The 24,721-nt window shown below is 29.2% G+C and overlaps 1 protein-coding gene across 2 annotated transcripts; it reads right to left on the bottom strand.

The window, feature by feature from the left end:
• Window positions 1–339: 339 nt before the first annotated feature.
• Window positions 340–24,386, bottom strand: LOC139525542 (uncharacterized). Of its 2 annotated transcripts, XM_071320954.1 has the most exons (7): window positions 24,275–24,386; window positions 22,233–22,313; window positions 10,087–10,128; window positions 8,281–8,507; window positions 6,311–6,352; window positions 1,787–1,902; window positions 340–758 (listed from the first exon to the last, which is right to left on the bottom strand). In XM_071320954.1, the coding sequence occupies exons 1-7, from the start codon at window positions 24,318–24,320 to the stop codon at window positions 686–688; spliced, it is 627 nt and encodes a 208-aa protein (XP_071177055.1). In that variant the 5' UTR covers window positions 24,321–24,386; the 3' UTR covers window positions 340–685. The 2 variants fall into 2 exon arrangements, with proteins under 2 accessions (XP_071177055.1, XP_071177056.1); XM_071320955.1 differs by lacking the exon at window positions 6,311–6,352.
• Window positions 24,387–24,721: the final 335 nt, after the last annotated feature.

The following is a 24,721-nucleotide window of genomic DNA, read 5'->3' on the forward strand; positions in this document are numbered from 1 at the left end:
AAGAGTTCAAGTGAAAACATTTCATTTAATTTAAAAACACTTCGGATTTCTGTGAAAAAAAAATCACAGAATACCGCCAACTCAGTAGATAAAATCACAGAATACCGCCAGTAGATAAAAGGTTCTTCGATGAAGCTTCTGAAGTAATTGGGAAATACAGTTATAAGTTGATTTTTCTTTGCTTAAACATTGTTAAAGTTTGTTGTGCTAAACATTTTGTTGAAGGCCGTAAGGTGACTTATAGTTGTTAATTTCTGTGTCATTTTGGTCTCTTGTGAAGAGTTGTCTCATTGGCAATCATACCACATCTCCTTTTTTGTATAAATATATGAAGATTAATTTCATTTAACATATTTAATATCAAACAAATAATGTAACAACTACATGTAAACTAAACAATCAAGATAAATGTATAATATGCTATCTTACATCTTACAGATTTAAAACATTATATTTTTTTTTTATTCACATTACGTTTATCTGAATATTACAAATTGCTTGGCTTGACTACGAAATGATGATGTAAAATTGACTTAAAGTTACAATGTGAAAGATGAAAACAGATAGTATACAATGTTACAAAAATAGTATGGAAATCTGGAATATTTGATCAGTATGCTTATGCAGTATCAATGGTCAGAATCCTTCCCGATATAACACATATGTATGATTATTGCCCCCGATATTACACATATGTATGATTATTGCTCCTAGGAGTCTGTAAACTTGGTTCAGATTCAGACCGTGTTACAGTGTTACTGAAATAGAAATGCATTTCTTGAAATATAAAATGATTAATTTGAAATATTGAATAACTTTCTAAAAATAACTTACTTGAATAACAACTTACAACTTCATTAAAAGTAGCATGTTACAAGTCAGGTTTATCATCGATTAATGGCTTTAGAACAGTGGTATACTACTGTAGTCTTCATTTATGAAAGTAAATTGCTAAATTTCTAACAACATGTACAAGGATGGTTTAATGAGGACATTTTTTGTAAAAGTATCCCTTACATGTATATAGGGATATTAGATTAATTTAAGCATAAACTTCGGGTATGATACATTCACTTTTTTATATTTTATGTCAGAAATAACACCATAAAAAAAGGCTACGAACACTGAACAAGAATGTTTCTAGATATCCAGAATTGCTCACGTAATAAAACTATTGCAAAAATATTCAAGCATATAAAACGTCAGAAATAACACCATAAAAAAAGGCTACGAACACTGAACAAGAATGTTTCTAGATATCCAGAATTGCTCACGTAATAAAACTATTGCAAAAAATTTCAAGCATATAAAACATAAATTCTAGAGTAGCAAGCTTTCAAAAGATTTTGTTTCCTCAATCTCAAAACATGGTCGAGGTCAAAATAAATTATAACTCCAAACCTTGTATAATCATTAATGAGCTGAATAAAACTAACATGAACCAAAAGTATACCAAACAAGGAACAAAAGAATCAGAACTACAAATGAATAACACATAGTCCTTCAAACGATTCAAAAATAATTCAAAACAGGCAATTTCAATAAATCAACATCCATATCCTCACTGAGGAGGTTCATCCATAGATATGGTTCCAGACTTAGTAAAGACTTAACCTGTTATTTTTGTTTTTAAAGGTTTAAACAGAATTTTCAAGAGAGTAAACATGGGGAGCAGGATCTTTAGCAATGGCGTTGTCAGTTTCTTTTTTTCCATCTATGAGTTTAAATGTCCATTTGGTATCTTTCATCCCTCTGTTTTAACAATTAACAGAAATTATATAAATACCTTGAGAAAACCCCATCATCACTATGGACACTATCTTTACTAGAATGTACAGCGCTCCCTTTCCTACTTTTCCTGAATAAACCTGATGGTGGTGGCATTCTTTCTTTGTCAGCATACTACAAATGAAATCAATCAAAATAATTAAAATTGGTTCAAACTAAAATACCAATGGGTAGAGGTACATGAGACAATATGTAAAAATACGAAAGGAGAAAAAACAAAAAAAGCTTTGTCATTATTTATATTTCCATGCACAATTAGATCAAGCTTACATCTTTTTAACTTAAAAGGGGAGAGAAAATTAGAGATTGGAAGGAGTTCCAGGGAACACTAAATTTACAGTTATTTTTAAATTCTTATAAACATTTAACTGTGATTTGAACATTGGTAAACTACTGTTGCCAATAATTTCACTGGCAAGACCAAGTATTCAACAAAATTGGTACCTACTGCACATTAAGTTAAGAATTGTTTATATTTTAGTATATTTCTTTCATTTGTATTTTATAAAGGATACCCCTCATTAAAATATTTTTCAAAATGGCTTTCAATATAATCTAATCTTATATGAATCCTACTTCGATCTTATTTTTGAGAAATGTTTTTAGAAATTTAAATGTGACGTCACTTTGTGTGTTTCTTTAGAAATTCAAATGTGACATCACTTTGTGCATTGAGGCTTTGGCTAACTCGGCTGTGTATTTTTAAGTGCTGGATTAGGTTGTTTTATGTAATGTATCCGTTTTTATTCTGTAGTTAGTCACCACTTCAGTTTTATCAGTTATATATATTATATAGTCATTATATAAAATTTACTGTTTGCAAAAGTATGAATTATTCTAAATAATAAGGATGTTCTTATCCCAGGCAGAAAACTCTAGCCGTATTGGGCACAACTTTTTGGAACTTTTGGTCCTCAGTGCTCTTCAACTTTGTACTTATTTTGGCTTTTGAACATTTTTTATCTGAGCGTCACTGGTTAGTATTGTGTGGACGAAACACACATCTAGCGTATTAAATTTTAAACCTGGTACCTTTTGTTAGCTATTATTGGTGTGTTTATCTGTCCTATATGTTCTTTCATTTATTTGTATTGTAGTCCTGTCATGTAATGATGTCATTTTAATGTTATATTTAACATTGCAATAAAAGCGGGAGGTTTGGCATGTCACAAAACCAGGTTCAACCCACCATTTTAATAAAACAAATTCTTAAAATACCCTGTACCAAGTCAGAAAAATGCCTATTGTTATATTATAGTTCGTTTCTGTGTGTGTTACATATTTGATGTGTTTCCCTCAGTTTTAGTTTGTAACCAGGATTTGTTTTTTTCTCAATCGATTTATGAGTTTCGAACAGCGGTATACTACTGTTGCCTTTATTTAACCTTAGTATTTAACCAAATAGGTTGTCTTGGAGGAGTTTGAAACCTGGTGTGCAGCAGTGAAACCTATTTACAATTATTGCTTTAAGTTTAAGTTTAAAATGGTTGAAACAAGATCACAAAATATCTTTTGGGGCTCCATTTATAACAACCTCAGAAAATGGTACTATAAAATCTAGCTGATCTAAGGACATCCACTTGAAACTGAAACATTTACCATGAACATAATGAGTAATCTACTTAACGGTGTCAGTGTGTTATTTGCAAGTACCTGAAAAGTCATATCGGATCTCATTCATAAACCTGAATAAAATTTCTCCCTATAAATAATGAATTATCCCCTTTTCTATAATAATTTTATACATTGGCAGTAAATAAACTTTAACCTCAACTTAATGTGTGGTTAAAACATTTTTGTAAAAGTTTAGTAGGCAGATAATATGTTCGTTTGTATAGTTACAGTGTATTGATATGTGATTAACCTGTATATTAATACATCATCAACCATACACAACTCAAAGTTTTTAAAAGAGTAAGATGTATTATGTTTCATTAATATCTAAACAAACACTCTTTTAATATACAATAAAATCCATGGTCTGTAATTTGAGGTTGATGTCCACTTCCAGCAAGTAATTTCTAAGAATTTATAAACCAAGTGTTCACCATATTTTTTAATATTATAAAAGGTGAACACTTCTCTGCATTTGCATGTATCATGAGATTTTCTGTTAAAAAAGGCAGAAACTACCAACAATATTCACTCACAAGTCAAAGACAAAATAACAAAATAATGGCAAAAAAGAAAAAAAAAACAGCAACGATAAAAAAAATCTACAAAACATAACATTGAAAATGAAGATAAAGAAATAAAAAACCTACAAAAGACTGGAGGCGTTCTCAAGGGTTTGAAAGGGTGGGCAGATCCCTTAATATATTCTTTCATTCCATTCCTGTGATGCATAATTATATCATATTTATCTTTGATTAAAATATTCCATCATTTCAATGTTTTTATATTATATTTATCTATGATTATGTTTACTTTTAATAAAGATATTTCTAAATAGAAATGTATGACGTCAAATTGATTGAATTTGTTTTCTTATTTAGGATTATTTTTATGGCTGATGTATCAAGAATTTCCATAAATATACTATATAATTTTCAGTGACTTTTTTCATGTTACAATGTGAACATACAGAATTAACCAACTAATTTTTTATATCTTATATGAAAGTTATTTAGTACAATTCATTTATGAGTAATATAAGAGGTACCTGATTATAGTATTTGTAATGAATAACTTTTATTTCAGTGAAATAGTTTGATATAGAAAATGATAATTCCTTTCCAAATGACATAGAATAGCTCAACATATAATTGTAAAGATTAAAATGGATATTTAAAAATCCTGAAAACTTCAAGGATATATACAATATATATAATTATAAGACACTATAATTTGTCAAAATTTTATTTATTAAAAGTCTGATATGCATTTAGTTTGTATTAAAACATTATTTTATTATCTAATAGCATTACAAGAAACATAGTTTTGTATTTAGGATCAATTGTGATGCAGAACCCAGCATGGCATTAAGTTGCTAAGCATACACATTATCAAAATAGTTACATAAAAAAACCTAATTAAATAAATTTGATAATACCAATAAAACCAATAAACTAGCTGCAAAAAACTGACTGGATACCAACCACCACAATAATTAATATATTGACAATCTAAACTACTATTTCCAAAAAAGTATGTGGTTAAATATGTTTTTGTTCAAAATTTAGTAGGCAGATAATTTGTACTTCTGTATATCTACACGTCATCCACCATACAATTATCATCAAGAATGTGGTATTAAATTTGTGTTGTTACTATCAAATTGCAATATAAGCACCTCCATTATTTTAAATTACCATCAATATTGGTCTTTTTTATAAGATAGATGGATGCATTGTGGCCAGTTATTTCAAAAATATTTGTATGCCAAATGTTCACCGTTATTTTTCAAGAATGATCAAAAATTGAAAACTTATGATTATCTGCATTTGCATGTATCATAAGACTTTGTTTTGAAATATTGCAAAATAATATAGGTGCTTTTATTAAAAACATTCTATAATTCCAAGGGTTTTATATGATATCCAATAAAACAGTTCAATTCATGATCACTCCTTGTTGAAGAAAGATTTTATTTATTCCTGACTAATAAAGAAAACCTAAAGTAAAATGCAGATCTTCAACATTAACATTCCTGTCATTAACTAGCTCAGGTAGACCATCCCCCATCCCCAAAAAATCAAAACAAATATTCCACGTTAAAGGACCAACATACTGTAACACCTTGCACTGATATTAAATCTAGTGGTCTTATGCATGGAATTGGTTGTTTAATTGCTTTATATCACAAACAGTATTTACACCTGTATTGACAAAAAAATGATGACGTTTTAAATTGACTTCATTCTATTCCTTTTCTTAGGTAGTATTTATGTAAGATTACGAATCAAGAATTTCCACAAATATACTGAATGTTTTAAATTGAAATTTGTCATGTCATATATCTAATACCAACTTATTTTTACATATTTTACAGTAGAAATTCATTTTTTTTTAAACCAGCGGAACAAAATTATATCATTATTTCTCTTTTGAATCAATGACTTTAATTTCAGTGAACAAACTGGAAACAGAAAATTATACTTCCTTTCCAAATGACATAAACATCTCAAAAATAACTCATATAATTGGTAAGTGTAAAATGGATATCTGAACTTCCTAAAAACATCAAGCATTTTTTGAAATAATATTATGTTATATCTTGAGTATATTGGATGTTAAATCTGATATATACATATATAGTTCTATTTAAAATATTATATTCTTATTTTCTTTTTTAACAATAAAATAAGTTCTATATGTCAAACAGCCATTCAAGTACAGTAACAAAGAAAGAAAAATACATGTAGGTTGCATTTGATAATACTTTATGTAGACTTGTTATTTTTAACTAGTTGACCGATACAAAATACTTGCCATTGGTATATTTTGATAAGATAGAAACAAAATAAAACCATTACCAGAATAGCCTGAATATTATGTATTTCTTGTTAGTTATCATACTTGCCTCTTTTTCAACATTTTTTGATCCACCTTTTTTATTTGCCTTCTAAAAGTAAATGACATGTCTTCTAATTTTTAAATTTCTCTGTTGATTTTGTTAAATATATTATCTAATCAAAACTTTCAACATACAATTCTGAGTTTCTTCTAGTCCAGCAAAAAAAAAAATGTTGTATGATTACCAAATATCCAACACAGACCAACAGACATTGATGATGGCAATTAAAGATCATCAACATCTTTGAACAAAGTAGAAAACCCAAATTTCTAATTACAATTAAATAGCTGCGACCACCCTGTCACCAACAGCATATCTTAAAATTAATAACCACATTTTTTTTTACCACAAAAATTTGTATGGGGTATATTATGCCATTGACATTTATTAATTGTCATAATATTTTAATGCATTTGATGAAAACAATGTCTTCATTTGAAGGCCTATGAAAGATTAACATATAATTGTTAAATGAGTTGCCTTCATTAGAAAAAGAACTTTATTCTTATTACTCATTCATTTAATGCATAGGAAAATGTGTATCTTCTACAGTTGTAGCAAAACAGGCTATGTAAAAGATCAACAATTAATTTTTGGTACTGTTACATTCTATAAAACAGAAAATTAAAAAAATATTGAGTAAATTTTTTCTATCATGAATCAATTTCTACATGAACTTGTGGGAATCGATTTTATATTGATACTTGATAACTAATACCCATTTATTTTGATTATATTTAATGTGACAATATACACTAGAATAAAACCTCATGAAAAAACTATGACAACTGATCTTGCTTTATGGTATAATTGTATTATGATCGCTGAACATTAGTAGCACATGCGTGTCATGTGACAAAACATGAACAGTTTTCTATACTTTAACTCAGTTATTGAAGGTTAAAACAACAGTAACATGAAAAGATCTTCTATAATCTATACTTTAACTCAGTTATGAAAGGTTAAAGCAACAATCTGCATTTTTAGATTTTTAATGGCAGATAGTTCTCTTCCAAAAGTAACATGAATCATATATTACTTCATTGGAAGTGTTAAAGTGTTGGAACAGGCAAAGACTAAGAGGACATTTTTAAGTATTCTGGCTTCTGCCATTTAACAAAAAAAGATATGAAACATTTATCATTCAATACTTATACTGTAAAGTATTCATATGAAGACCAAAGCAAAGTTGAGGTCTATATATAATATTCTTGGAAATTACGAGAATAATCTATGAACAAATTTACATCATACTTTTTTTTATTTTGAAAGCATATTACTAAATATTGAGGCATACCAAAATATAATATAGCATTTGTCAGGTGTAAACAAAAATATGAACTAGATCTTGGTGAACCAACTGGTTTTATTCATAAAACTGTGTATTGATTGGCATAATTCTCCAAATATTGGCAAATCACGAACCAAAATACATAACCCAGTGATTTAACAGCCTATCATGTCAAATCTCATCTTTTGGCATTGCACATGACCAAGTTTTACTTAGATTATTTATGATGATTTAACACTTAATCCATTGGATGAGTCTGATTCAAATTTTACTCTGGGAAAACATGGTTTATTTTTTATTTGGAATTGAATTTGAACTTGCGTTCAGTAAGTCAGCAAGGACTCGAATTAAATCCACACCTTATTTGTAAGGGTCTTTCGTGAATAGTTGTCACATTAGCAATCATGTCACATTTGCTTATTTCTAAAGTAATTACAAGATATTGGCAAACTTCTCATCAATCTATATAAGTAAGTCAGTAATCAGATTACATAACTTGAACTTCGACAGGGGTAATTATATATCATCAAAGGTCTTTTAAACAAGATGATGTTTTTAGCTAATATCTCTTTGAAGGGCAATAATTATTTTAGAACAAAGAAATAACTACCAAATACAAGTATTGGTATGCCACCTACCTATGTTAATAAATTTGGACAACAATGCTATTCAGTATTTTACTTACCGACTGTCTTCTGCTAAGGCTAGGTGAGGCATTAGGTGGTGTTCTACTTGGGCTTCTAGACCTATAGTCCTCTATGTTGTCTGCAGATCCAGTCCATGTAGACCTAAACATGGCATTCTTCATATTTGATGATTTAGACAAGATTAGACTACTAAGTGCTCTTGCACGATTACTTTTCCTGAATGATGCTGTTCGTGTAAAGGAATCATCAAGAGATCTACCGGACACTGTAAATACAATGAGATATTTGCTTAACATTTCCCTACTGCTAATATTTAAATTCAAAATTTCAAAATGGTAACACCAACAATAATTTTGGTGATCAAGTCTTGTTATGACCAATCAAAAATGTGCATCAAATTAGAGTCCCAGCTCAGTTTCATATCAATCTATAAAAGTTTAAAGTTTATTATGTCCAAAAAAATTTAGACTTAGACTGTCTACATGTGAATTTTGAAATATACTTTGTCTGATTATCAAAAATATATGGAAAAAGAAAACAAACCTTTTAAAAATATTACTTCTTATGATCAGAAAAAAGCATCTGTCCAAATTGCAAAAATTCTATAAAGGTTTGACAAAGTTATTGATGTCTTGAAAAAAACATTACCACAAACTGAACCTTTATATTGACAACACTAATGACAGAGTTTTTGATCACTCTGTTTCGCTTTTGCAACATAAATGTTGCTAACACGACAAAAGAGTCAAATTCAGTAATGACACAATACAGGAAAACAGGAAAGGATTGTGGTTTTGAAAGTAACTTTAAACCTAAAAACCTAAAATGGAATATATTAGGAACATACTTCACCACCAATAGAATATTTGTTAATGTATATTGACCACATTAACCACATTGATCTACTGGTGACAATTCTGAATCACTGACATTACTTACATATCATCAAAGGTCTTTTAAACAAGACTCAGATCATATACCTAAACATTAACCTCCTTTCACCTTAAAATAAGAAAAGTACAACACGGTATTGCCAGGGGGGGGGGAGTTCCTGGGGTTGGAACCCCCCTTTTTTTGGGCTGATCAATACATTTGAATGGGAGCATATAGCTGGAACCCCCCTTTACTCTGGGTTTGGACCCCCCCTTTTTAAAATGGCTGGATCCGCCCCTGTTATTGTTGGTGTACCTTTATTAGATTTTGTCATGTAATTCTAATACATAAATTTTTAATAATTTTTCTGTGTTTTGCTTTGTGGACTGCTGTTGTCTTTTTCATTATTATTTGCCATGGTTTGTGGTATTCATAAACAGGATAACAAAAATGACCAAAAACATATTGGACAACAGAACAGAATTATCAATTGCCAAGATTCCTCTACTAACAAAAACCAGATGGCAATATTGTGGAAAGTGGCTTAAATCACTAACAACCAAGCAATCATTAATCCTGCTATTCTATGACTTACATTTTGATCACCCATTTTTATGTCACCCTTCTTTAAACGGTTTTAAAATGATTGGTGACATTAGAAATGTCTGGTACAAAGTACCAGTAATACTATTTGGTCATACTATCAAGTGGATGTGATCCTATAAAAGTTCAAGCTACAAAGATGGAATTTTACATATAGTTCTAACAAAGTTTTGTTGAGACTGGTCTAGTGATTTAATTGAATACCATACATACTCATTCAGGCAGCTAGTGTTGGAATAAGCGCATACTCTCATCATTCATTTAGGTCAGCTCAAATGTGAACAATTTCATTTTTTAATTTAATAGTTTGTTTACTAAACTGCCCTACATATAACTTTATATTTTATTTGTTTGTGTGATTCTCTTACCTGCAGCAGATGTGGATCCAAGCCTTCTTGTTAACAAAAGTTCTGGAAAAGAGATTTAAAATGTTAAACAGGATTGACAGAAACTTATTTTAAATGAAAGTTCAAAGAAACTAATATCATTGAATTGGTTATCATCCAAACTTATTAACAGCCCTGGAATGAACAATTTGGTAAATTCTTAAGTCTAAATAATGCAACAAGGTTAGCACTATGTTTATTTACTATTGTTCATGTTCAGTTCTTAAAGAAAATATGTTTATACTTTTTTTTTATAAACATTTCATTCTAGATCTAGAATTAGACTATTTTATCATACAACTGAAAATGAATGTCATCTTCTTGTTTATCTAGGGGAAACAGCCAATGATGAAATTTTGCAACTTTGAAACCTATATTTACTTCTTAAAGGGGTTATAGTTCAGTGTTTTTTTTTTAAATTCACAAACTTCAAATGAAAAAATAATGTACACTGGGTAAATTGCAGGATACGTAAAGGCAATTCTTAACATCAAGATGAACTTAACAGAATTTAAATTTACATTGTGTCAACAGTGATTAAAATAAATGCATAATTCATACTAAAATACCAAATTTCAAATAATCATATAATGGAAAGTAAAAATATTCTGTTAAAGGAATTGATATACAATGAACAATATTTTCATATTTCATAAAGATGAATAGAACTTCCTGAATTTAAAAGTATCTTTTATATAATATGAAAAAAACAAAAATCCAATTAGAAATAAAAACAGTATAATGACAAATTAGTTCTTTATCTTTTTTATAAAAAATGTCTGACATTTAATAAAAAATACTTTTCTGCACTGAAACGCTAAAACAAACATCACATAATTATTAGCCAACCAATAGTTTATAACAAAACCAAATCTATAAAAAAAAATCATGCGTAAACAATAGGATATAGTCCCATTTCAATTGTGTTGTTATTCACTTATAGCTATATTATCCTTTCATTGACTATAATTTAATTGTTAAGACTAATTGTTAATTTGTCAAAAAGCTATAAAAGTTAATCTTGAAACATTATATAACACGATTCCACTTTCCAATACGTTTTATGGTATTTTTTTAAATGTCAAAAGTCTGCATTCTATGAATGTTGGTTTAGGCAGTGTCAAATGTTGCTTTAAATGTCAGAAGGCATGTAAGCAATAAGGAAGATATAACCATTTGTAACATTATCATGATTATGGTAATACATTACTGTGGTTAAACTCACACAACTTTTTATCTTGTTGAGAAATATAGATTGCCATGATGACTTTCAATAGAATTTATAAACCAAAATAGAAAAAATTGTTGATTTTAATGGCAAAATAATTAATGTCAGAGATTCAAAATGGTATCCCAAACCATTATTTTGGTGATCATGTGTTTATATATGACCAAGCAAAAATATGCATCAAATAAGAGAACTAGCACAAATTTTTAGGGGCCATGTTCTTCTTGGTTCCTGAGAATTCCCATCCTTATATGAAGTATATACTCTTGGATTACAATCCTAAAACTTGGTTACTACCCTGGTGATTAATTTTCAATGTTTACCTACCTCTGGTCTTTAAATAATAGTGAGAAATTATAAAACAAGGAAATATTTGAATCTAAAATAATTTTGAATTCTGGAAACTTGGGTTGTTTGATGAAAATGAAAATGACTAACTAGGTTTAGATAGGCAAGCATGGAAAAGGTTTAGGTTACTCTCATTGATATGTTAGCATGAGTTTACCCGGCCCTTGCCATGTATTGCATAGTTAATTCTTTTCAGTTTGGTTAGTTTTCATCAAACTTTCTTTTCATCATAGACTGATAGCAATTGATTGTAGTACACATAAAATTTACATCTTTATACTACTAAGTATATAATAGACTAAAATAACTTACAGAAGGTTTATAAGAGCCTGAATAACTAACCTGGCACAAATATGGCATTTTTAAATTGTGAAATCAGATATCATTGAGTGCATTTATCATTGCAATTTTTGAAGAATGTACAAAAAGCAAGTTTAATCATTGCAACTTCAAAAAAAATCTAAAGATTCATGTATAAGATATCAGAATGTGAGTTCTTACTATTGTGATACTCACCTAGTCATATTATTTGCATTAATTAAATTAAACCTCAGAACAATTTATGAATTTATAGTATATATCATTACTTTTTTACAATCAAAAATCAATTTTAGAAATAAATTACTTGTTTTCAAATGACACAGCTTTTAAGGCCAGGTGAGCTAAAAATATATATATTTAAATAAACTGTCTATGTGAAGAAACAGAGTAGATCAACTCAGATCGAGTTGATGAAATGTATGTATAAATTATGACAGAGAAGATCAAATCAGATCGAGTTGATGAAATATATGTATAAATCATGAAAAACCAGTTACTGTGGATTCATATATTTTCATGGATATCAATTTTTGTGGATTTAGAAAAACATACACCTTCATGGATATTTAATTTCATGGATTTGCCAAAGTCTGCATACAAGTCAATGATAAATTTGAAATTCGTTGAATACTTAAATTCGTGGTTAACCTGTACCAACAAAATCCTTTGGTATCTAACGAAAATGACTGAATCCACAGTACAAGTAGCTGGTACATATCATGCAATAAACACTTCAAACAAGGACAAGGAAATGTGGTTATAAAGTCTCACCTTTAAAAACTATATTACATAACAGGAAAATTAACAAAGGGGCCATAAATATTCATAGAAAAGATATGATTGTGTTAATTCTGTTCTTGTTGGTCACAAATCATCATTTACAAACCAAATTGATTATGGGTTATTTTATTTCTGTATCCCAAAAGAAAATTAACATAATTTAAATGGTTGAACATTTTGAATTTGTACTACTTCAGGAAATAATGAGCAAAATATATGGTAGGAATGCATGCTCTGAAAATATTACAAAGTTCATTAGAACTTGAAACAGTAAATTCTAAAGACATTTTTGAATTTGTAACTGGTTTGCTCAGGTCTGGATTATTTGTTGTTATTTTTTTTTAAATGTTTTATCTGCAATGTAAACAAAAATAAAAACCCCGGCTATTTAGCTTTGAATGTAGTGGTAGGCTGCAATAATGATAAAAAATTGTATTATATCTTCCTGTAATTTTCTTTTTCCCAAATACTGTTAAGTATGAAGCGATCAGTAATGTAAAAAAGTCAATAAAATATTAGAAATGAAAAGAAAAAAGAAAGATGGAGATTCATTCCATTGCAAAAATTATGAAGCATAAAGTACACACAGAGAAATAAACTAAGCTAAACTTTGCTGAAACTGTCATCTATATAATAAAGGAAACTTTTTCAAATAATAACATTAAGGAAATATTGAAGGTACACATATATATTGATCATTGATGAATGCATCTGAAAAATCACTTATACTATAAAAATTAAATATAATCCTACAGCTATCACCTTGTCCAAAAATTTCAACAAAAAACTGAAAATTTCTTTATCATTAATTAAAGGAGATCTCTGTATGCTATTCACTTTATTACTGTTCACAAATAATCTCAACCTCTGATGCCAAAATATCTTATATCTCAAATTAAAACTTTATAAAGTTAATTAAATTTGTAGATATAAACTAGTTAATTATTGAACCTTAAAGATGATTTTGAACATACCAAAGAAAGCTGCAACAATTCTGTAAACATTGTGAACAACATAGAAACATCTTTCCTTGAAACATTGATTATTCAAAACTAAGAAATATATACTAATGACTACTTCCTATACTTTATTATAAAGGTGTATCATTTCCTTTGCTGTTCTGTATTTACAGAAAAATTTAATGGATAGCTAGGTACCGAAAAATTTGCCACAACAAGTTTTTGTCAAAATAAAAGCAAGTACAACTGCTAGCTGCTTAAAAAAACTTGGTTGTCTAATACAACTACAACTACAACCATTGTTACACAATGACAATACAATGTTTTCTCAGACTAATTTACCTGGTACAAATGTGCATTCGCATGGAAAACTCCAATTACATGAATGCAGTAACATAATCAATCCATATGCACTTCAGCATAAATATTAGGCCATTTAGTATGTTTAGGGTTCAATATATATTTAAGTTCAAGTTTCATGTAAATATCAATAAAAAAAAAAGCAGATGTCAAAGCCATACTACACTAGATGTTTCAATTTTAAAAACCTAAAAGGCTTATACTGTTGAAAAACTAAAAGGACCTTAGCCATCTGTTCATAGACAAATTTGCATACAATGATCTTACAAAAAACCCAATGTCATGTACTGGTGCATTAAACAAACAATTAACTCAATTTCATGTAATACATAATACAAAATAGAAACAAGAAAAGAAGATGTTTAAATTGATTTCAACTCATGTGCAGTAAAAGAATCCCTGGTGTTGGCAAACATATTCTTCATTATTACTATTTCAAATCTTGTATATCAATTTGTGCATCATGTAAAAGTACATTTTCAATGACAAGGTGAATACTAAACAAGGTCAAAATCTCTGTTTACAAAAGTTTGCAGATTGTGTATGGCATCCATTATTCTATTAAGTATGTAACTAATTAACATAGTAGACATAAAACAAAATTCATTCAAACTGAAGTCAAATTTCTTTCATTCCAAGATTACTATGTATACCAAAAGAAAAGGATTAAAACAAGAAATGGTACACATGCATAGAGTTGCACACACATCTAGGGGTACTAAAACGTGTACTTACACATATATTTCTCTTCTAATCCACTCATGCAGCATTTAAAAATGTGTGTTAGTTATTAATAAGGTTTGGCTACTTCTAAAATATACTTCTACTATTTTGAATATCTTTTTTTTTCTGATAAAATGACAAACTATCTTCAGCTTTGTTCGAAGTAATTTTTTTTCATTTACCACAAAACTCTGCTTTGATTTTTATAGTAGAACTATTGTTTTGAAACTTTAAAATATTAAATCTCTATCCTGAATCCAAGTTTTTTCAAATTAATATCATTAAATTTGCTACTTACATTTATGACAATTACACGTAGTTCATGAGGTCATAAGGTCATCCTATCAAAATGTGTATGCTGTCTTCCAGATTGATTCTTCTTAGATTTTTCACAAACAAAATCCTGCTTTTTTTTAAAATTTTTACTACATGATCTTACTGTAAATTTTCTTTTTTTTGGTGATGTATGTTTTGGCCCCTTCTTATTGTATGATTGTTTCCCCTTTCCATGAAAGTAAGATATGCAGAACTAGTAAAAGACAGGGCTATCTTTACAACGAATAACTAAACATCTTAACTTAAATCTTTAACAAAACATGATGAGGCAGTTTTAATGTACCTTTATAACAATGTAGATAAAGAGCTGATAAATTTAGATATGATTCTTTAAATAAACTAATTTTGAAAGGTTATAAATTTTAAACTTAATTCATTGGATGTGTACATATTGATATTTTTAAAAGGGCAAACAGGGTTTATTTATTCATCTTATTACTTAGGATTTAATCATTTTTGTGTACCAATTATTGGTGATAACGGAACACTTGTACTTTCCCTAGGATATTAGATGTCTGCATATCAAGCCTATCGAAATTTTTTACTGAGTTCAGAATCAAAATTCTTGATTCATCTTTACCCATGAAATCCATGAAAATAAGTTTCCACCAAAAACTGAAGAATCAACAGTAATCGGAATTGGCTTTGTACTAGATTTCAGAAACTACCAGTACTCAGATCTCAATACTAGCTTTCAGAAATAAACAGTACTCAGATCTCAATATCTAGCTTTCACAAACTACCAGTAATCAGATCTCAATATCTAGATTTCAGAAACTAACAGTACTCAGATCTCAATATCTAGCTTTCTCAAACAACCAGTACTCAGATCTCAATTTTTAGCTTTCACAAACTTCCAGTACTCAAATCTCAATACTAGCTTTCACAAACTACCAGTACTCAGATCTCAATACTAGCTTTCAAAAACTACTAGTACTCAGATCTCAATACTAGCTTTCAGAAACTACCAGTACTCAGATCTCAATATCTAGCTTTCACAAACTACCAGTACTCAGATCTCAATACTAGCTTTCAAAAACTACTAGTACTCAGATCTCAATACTAGCTTTCAGAAACTAACAGTACTCAGATCTCAATATCTAGCTTTCAGAAACTACTAGTACTCAGATCTCAATATCTAGCTTTCACAAACTACCAGTACTCAGATCTCAATATTTAGCTTTCACAAACTACCAGTACTCAGATCTCAATACTAGCTTTCAGAAACTACCAGTACTCAGATCTCAATACTAGCTTTCACAAACTACCAGTACTCAGATCTCAATATTCAGTTTTCAGAACCTACCAGTACTCGGATCTCAATACTAGCTTTCACAAACTACCAGTATTCTGATCTCAATATTTAGCTTTCAGAAACTACCAGTACTCAGATCTCAATATTTAGCTTTCACAAACTTCCAGTACTCAAATCTCAATACTAGCTTTCACAAACTACCAGTACTCAGATCTCAATATCTAGCTTTCACAAACTACCAGTACTCAGATCTCAATATCTAGATTTCAGAAACTAACAGTACTCAGATCTCAATATCTAGCTTTCTCAAACTACCAGTACTCAGATCTCAATTTTTAGCTTTCACAAACTTCCAGTACTCAAATCTCAATACTAGCTTTCACAAACTACCAGTACTCAGATCTCAATATCTAGCTTTCACAAACTACCAGTACTCAGATCTCAATACTAGCTTTCAAAAACTACTAGTACTCAGATCTCAATACTAGCTTTCAGAAACTAACAGTACTCAGATCTCAATATCTAGCTTTCAGAAACTACTAGTACTCAGATCTCAATATCTAGCTTTCACAAACTACCAGTACTCAGATCTCAATATTTAGCTTTCAGAAACTACCAGTACTCAGATCTCAATACTAGCTTTCAGAAACTACCAGTACTCAGATCTCAATACTAGCTTTCACAAACTACCAGTACTCAGATCTCAATACTAGCTTTCACAAACTACCAGTACTCAGATCTCAATATTTAGCTTTCAGAAACTACCAGTACTCAGATCTCAATATTTAGCTTTCAGAAACTACCAATACTCAGATCTTAATACTAGCTTTCACAAACTACCAGTACTTTGATCTCAATATCTAGTGTTGTTTTTGCTATAATGTCTTTTTCATATGCTTAGTGCTGATTAGATCAGTCAACTTTTTCAAGAAAAATCAAAAATTTGTTTTTATATTGAGTTGTTACAATGCTGTTTTAGGTATTAAGAGAGCAATGTCGCAAACATTTTGAATCCTGCCACATTTTTATGTGCATGTCATGCCTGTCCTAAGTTAGAAGCCTGTAATTAAAACATAGTCTTTGATTGATTTCCACTTTTTATCTTGTTTGTTTGGTTTGTATTTTTTAGAATAATCAAGCATTTTCTTTTGGACTTCTTTTCATTTTGTCTTATGGCTTTTTATAGTTTACTATGCTTGGTTTGCTCATTATTGAAGGTCATACCCTATGATACCATTAGAGTCATTATAGGAAACTTAGGAATCTTCATGGACAAGTTGTCTTAGTAGTCAAATAACTGTATCACAAGCCTGTGGACACATGGCCGATTGGCTTCACTCCAATCTCAATTGACTAGGATTGTCAGTGTTTCTACTAAAGGCCAGTGGTTCTTTCAGGCACTCAAGCTTCCTCTACCAAAACAAACCGACAGCCACGAAATTCAATCAATCAATAATAGGAAACTAAGATGTGACATTTTTGCTGTGGGTACAAAGATGTTAACAACTATGGCTTTCAACAATGGATACAAAAGTTTTAAATCGATGAAAAAGATGTCAACAAGGTCAATTACTAACAAAAATTGTTTGACTGAATCAATGTATGTCTAACATACCACCAGCAGTATTTGATCAAATGAAATGTCTTAGCAAAGAAAATATAAGTCACAATGGTCAATAAGTTACAGATAAAAGTCTTTTTATTCATGAAAAGGTTATCTCAAACTCTAAGAAATGAACTATTAAGGGGGGAAATTGTTCTTTGTGTTCCATATAGCATTTCACTGTGCAATGTTTATGAACAATGAACATGATGTAGTAAACAGAAGTGCCATTGATTGACCTTCATATGTTATTAAGCAACAGTCACCAAATTTATTGGCATCAACACAGACAAACAAAGTAAAATCTAGATGTCCAAGTTACCTTCATAACAAGTCTTTCAAATAAGTATGTTTTAATGTGTAAATTTATAGTATTGAGTTTAATGTTTTACTTTTTTTTCCATACACACCTTTGAATAATTTACATAAAAAATCATTACTTTTATTGTAAAAAAATAAGTATTAATAAGTAATGTCATGGAATTTTTTTGTTTTTCATTTAATGTATATTGTATCAATGAACTTTACAAAACATTAGCAGATAGAAGGACACAAAAGTATTTGAAATTGTATCAGTAATTGTTCTTTCATACTAGTTCCACTTGTACCAAAAGCTTTAAATAACATAAAACAGGCTATTATTTGAACTTGGAATTATTTTTAATTATGGAATTTGCATAATTTCTTGTGCTTGAAATTTTTAATAAATTCCATGTTTATTTGGTATCATAATGTTTGAGCGGTAATCTTTACACTTTTGATACAATGTATTTTGTATATATAGTGTTGTGCGCAGCACAGTACATTCTATTGAAAATGTACCATCTTCTTTGTAAAAGAAAGTGTTGTGCGCAGCACAGAACATTCAAGTACAGAATAAACATGGAATTTATTAAAAATTTCAAGCAGAAGAAATTATACAAATTCCATAATTAAAAATAATTCCAAGTTCAAATAATAGCCTGTTATAAGTTCATCCAAATTATTGAGTTTTGATGTGCTATAATTTTTTTCATAAAAAGTCTAATTATACTTTAAAAATTTTTTAACTGTACAATAATAAAATAAAATGTTAGCTAGCTGAATTGCATGAAATATGTTTGATTAATTCAGGATCATTATATTGTCTATAGTAAAAAGCACGTAAATAAGCTCATGCAGTTTATCACTGATCAAATATTGGCTCCTCAGTCAGCCCAAGATTTAAGGAATAAAGAAAGACCTCACTCTGATTTGAATTGTGTCGGATTGACCCTCTTTTGAAAGCACCTAAAATCAAATAACATACTTTTATTTAATCTAGAACTCATTTGTTTATTTGTTTACTAATAGTTTCACCTTTAAATTGGCTAATCTGTATATTACTAGTGTGAAATATATAAGTAAGAAGAAACAATAAGCATTTAAGTGTAAGCCTAATATAATAATGTAACTGATATCTTAAAAGTTATCGTTGATAAATCACCATTAGATCAAAAGTTATATATTAAACATCAATCAAAGTTAAATTTAAAAGTTATCACCGATCACTGTTAGATTAAAAGTTATCACCGATCACTGTTAGATTAAAAGTTATCACCGATCACTGTTAGATAAAAAGTTATCACCGATCACTGTTAGATCAAAAGTATTCACCGATCACTGTTAGATAAAAAGTTATCACCGATCACTGTTAGATTAAAAGTTATCACCGATCACTGTTAGATAAAAAGTTATCACCGATCACTGTTAGATCAAAAGTTATCACCAATCCCTGTTAGATCAAAAGTTATCACCGATCACTGTTAGATAAAAAGTTATCACCGATCACTGTTAGATAAAAAGTTATCACCGATCACTGTTAGATTAAAAGTTAATGATTGTAAATCTGAATAAAAAATTATTTCATAGTAAATCAAACTGTTAATATTTTTACAGAACTTTGTTTCAAAATTTTCACAAAAATTCACTTCATACTGTAACAAATTGAAACCTTTGTCAAAATTGTTTTCTAGCAAGTGAAGCCATACAAGGAAAGACAACTCTAAATGTGCCTTATACATACATGTTATGCCAGGCTCAGGCTGTAAGACCAAAGCAAACATTTTAAACATTTATTGCATGCTTTTGGGAATAAATGCAAGGTTAGTAACTAAATATCAGGGCTAAGGAATATCATGGTAAACACAATCCTAAACATGAATTTTTCTTTTTACTTTTAAATCCCTATTATCTATAAATGATTTTCACTTTACAGCTGTTATCTCAATGTTAGCAAGTTAAAGGTTTTGTTAGCTTGTATGTTTTATTAGTATAATGTTTGTTCAAGCATTGTGATTATAAAGATTGACATCTGAAAACAATATAAAAAGGCAGAGTTGATCTTGTATACATTTTATTTAAATTTGATTGGACATTATCAAATAGTCAAATTGACCTATATACAGGTTTAACTCTGCCTACTTATATTGTTTGCAGATGTCAATCTAAAAAAATGCTTGAGCATACTTGAATACAAACAAAGCAATCAAGCAATCATCTTCAACTTGCTAGCATTAGAATTACAGCTCAGAAATTGTCTCCAATGAATAAAGATTGGCACGCAGTTGCATTGATCTGATCAGTGATTTTTAATAGAAAGTGCAGGCCAGGATCCTGGAAATGTCTGCAATTTTTTGTTTTCATTTATGAAGGCCTTTTACTACTATAGAAGACAAAACAAGACATTTGATTTTGATCAATATTCATTTGTAGGCATAATAAAATATAAATATACATTACAACAAGCAATAGATAAAAGTATAGAGAACAAGTTAAGAATTATGACAAAGGTTTAGCAGATATATTATAAAAATGCAGTAAAATTCATAAATTACAATATTAGTAAAATTAAATCATTTAATTAAATAAATATATACTCATATATAATAAAATTGATAATAAATGAAATTTAGGTCATGTTAAATTTTGTCTATATAAATAGATATGATGTAATTTTAGCATGGAATGAATCAGGTACCCGTAAAAAATTAAAATCATGTAACTGAATTTTTTAATGATACTTTTGTGCAGATAAATATCGACCATTGATTTATCTTTTTAGTATTTATTAAAAGAAATATTTATTGTCAATTTCCTGAGCATGTAACTATTTGTTAATACCCCGACGACCGACATGCTCCAGGCACAAAAACTTGTCAAATATTTATATTATGTCTTTAATCCCATTAATGTTGTTATAACAGGCTTAAAATTTCCATTTCATTAAGAATTTTAAAACACTTTAATATATCATATAAAATTTCTAATGAATAAAATATCCATACTTATATAAAACAATTCTTCTATTTCATTAATCAATGTAGTAAACCTAGCCATTGTGTTAACTTTCAATAGAGTCTCCTTTCATATATTTGTCCAAATTCCGTTCTTACTTAAAATTTTCAGTTCAATAACCAGATTTTATAAACATTTAAACCCGACATTAACTGTCTTTTAGATAGTTGACAATTACGAGAAGCAAAAATAAAACCCCAAAAACATCAACAAGAAGCACTGATTTCTCTTAGCTCCATTGCCACAAACTGATCATGTTAATAATTCTATCTATTTTTCTTACAGCTTTGTGAATTTCTTAACCAAAGTACAATTGGTAAATTTCTCGTAAAGACAACAAAACCATTTTAATGAAGTGACTTTTAGATTAGGTAAATATATCCATGGCCTTATTTAAACACAGAACATACTTATAAGAAAATATAAAGAAGTTATATGAAACATAAATCTCATGGCACAAAAAAAATACAAGTTTAAAAATAAAAATTTAAATAAAAAATTTAAGAGACTAGAGTCCAATGCATTACATATTCCTGAAATCTCAATTCTCATCATGAACGATATGCAGCTATCACATTAATGTAAAAAATCCTATATTGCCACAACCATTCTCCGAGATAAATATAAACTGTACATATACAAGTATCACACGTAAAACTGACCAACACAAGGACAAACGAACAAAACATTATGATGTACTACTATTAATAGTTTGATCCTGTAGACATAGGTGTTGTATAGTTATAGAGCTCCTTGACCGTCTCTCAGGGGGAGGCTCGGGTCTAACAGAGCTCCGTAACTGGACCTTAGTATTCGGTGGTAAATCAGGACCAGCAATGGTTATACTGCCCGTGTCAACCCCATCTGATTTTATAGAGCAAGATAAATCAAAAGTCTTACGTTGGGCTTTTGTAGAGGCTGAATTTCTAAGATACTGCTTGGCTTTCTTCCCACTGTAGTCTCTAATGTTAGAATCAGCTTCTGTAATTACAACATTTAAAGATGTACTTAAGTAAAATTAAAAAAATCAAGATATTTTAAGTTGGAACCGCAATTATTTCAGGAACATAATAAGCTAAAAATATTGGAATGTTATAGAGCTCCTTTTTCATGATATTTAATTTTTACAATATGGCGGGTAAAGGCTGACTCAAACCTCTACCTTATATTTCGTTGGTATTATTTAGGTCTCAAATCAAAAGAAAAGAAATCAAGAATCTGCTCAAATTTTGGTAAATGACCATTTATAAGCTGTTAAGTCTTATGTAAAAAGATAAATGGGTGTTATGGGGCAAAATATTTTACCTTGTATCATAGGGAGAAAAAACTATTAGTCTGAACATCTGACACAAATTCCAAACTCTCACCTAGGTAGGTACATCCTTAATGAGTACCCAGCATAAGAAATTGAAGGAGCTTTTGATACATTACTTACCAAAAAGATATATTTTTATCAGCTTATCACAGCTACTCTATGTATTCAACTTATTCAATATTTCATTACTTTTTATAATTGTGTTAGCTTTAATTGATGAAGATTATTTAATCAAGTATTGGTCCATATTTTTTGCAGTCATCCCAGGAAGGGAAAACTAGAGAAAAACATATTTTTGAATATTTTAAAAAGGGAATGACATCAATAATTCAAATGTGGAAAAATCTTGGATCAAGTATAAAAGATTCCCAAAATAGTGATAAGGTCTTTCCATCAAAGAAAGCTGTTTACTTATCATGATTTGTTGGGTTGCTGTCTTATTGATATTCCCCCACATATCCTTTAGTTTATGATAGATATAAGAAGATTTTGTATGAGACAACTTTTCCACAATTTGTAAAAAGTAAACCGTTATAGGTCAAAGAACGGCCTTCAACACAGAGCCGTGGCTCACGATGAACTGCAAGCTATAAAGAGCCCCAAAAATTACAAGTGTAAAACCAATCAAACAGGAAAACCAACAGTCTAATCTATATAAAAACGTTTTTACAATTTACTCTCTGCATTCTTCCATGCAGATCTAAATTTAAACAAACTTGACAAATCGATGAATTTTTTTTTCAAATTTATTTTCTGCCCTTACTTATTCATATGATTCTTTTAATTTACTTTACTTGTAAATTTTGATAATTTAACATACTATACAATGACTTACTGTAAGTTTGGACTAGACGTTCTATAATCTATACAATGACTTACTGTAATTTTGGACTAGACGTTCTATAATCTATACAATGACTTACTGTAATTTTGGACTAGAAATTCTATAATCTATACAATGACTTACTGTAATTTTGGACTAGAAATTCTATAACCTATACAATGACTTACTGTAATTTTGGACTAGAAATTCTATAACCTATACAATGACTTACTGTAATTTTGGACTAGAAATTCTATAATCTATACAATGACTTACTGTAATTTTGGACTAGAAATTCTATAACCTATACAATGACTTACTGTAAGTTTGGACTAGAAGTTCTATAATCTATACAATGACTTACTGTAAGTTTGGACTAGAAGTTCTATAATCTATATAATGACTTACTGTAAGTTTGGACTAGAAGTTCTATAATCTATACAATGACTTACTGTAAGTTTGGACTAGAAGTTCTATAATCTATACAATGACTTACTGTAAGTTTGGACTAGAAGTTCTATAATCTATACAATGACTTACTGTAAGTTTGGACTAGAAGTTCTATAATCTATACAATGACTTACTGTAAGTTTGGACTAGAAGTTCTATAATCAATACAATGACTTACTGTAAGTTTGGACTAGAAGTTCTATAATCTATACAATGACTTACTGTAAGTTTGGACTAGAAGTTCTATAATCTATACAATGACTTACTGTAAGTTTGGACTAGAAGTTCTATAATCTATACAATGACTTACTGTAAGTTTGGACTAGAAGTTCTATAATCTATACAATGACTTACTGTAAGTTTGGACTAGAAGTTCTATAATGTTCTCATGACCATGCATAGCAGCTAAATGTAATGCTGTATAACCCTGTAAAGAAACACATGTAATAACTTGACATTTATAACAGCTAAATATTCAAGTAAGACAATGATTTATGTGATCTACTGGTAAACAACTACATGAACAACTGAGCCATTTTGGTTCAAAGCCTCAATTTTTTTCAGTTTTTAAATAAGATTGGCCTCTTGGAAGAAAATTCTTAAAAGTAAATAGTTTATTCTAAAATTTATTTCAACTGAAGTTTTTATATGTAGATCCAGTGTACATGGTATATTGAAAATATATATCTCTCTATGTTTACAAAGATCTCAAAAAATTTTGTTATTTTAAATTAAATAATGTCTAGTTTTGTGATTTTTTTATGTCTATGTTTGGTTCATATTTTGTAATTTTTAAAAGTT

The sequence above is a fragment of the Mytilus edulis genome, chromosome 5 (genome assembly GCF_963676685.1).
Source record: "Mytilus edulis chromosome 5, xbMytEdul2.2, whole genome shotgun sequence".
Taxonomy (NCBI): Eukaryota; Metazoa; Mollusca; class Bivalvia; order Mytilida; family Mytilidae; genus Mytilus; species Mytilus edulis.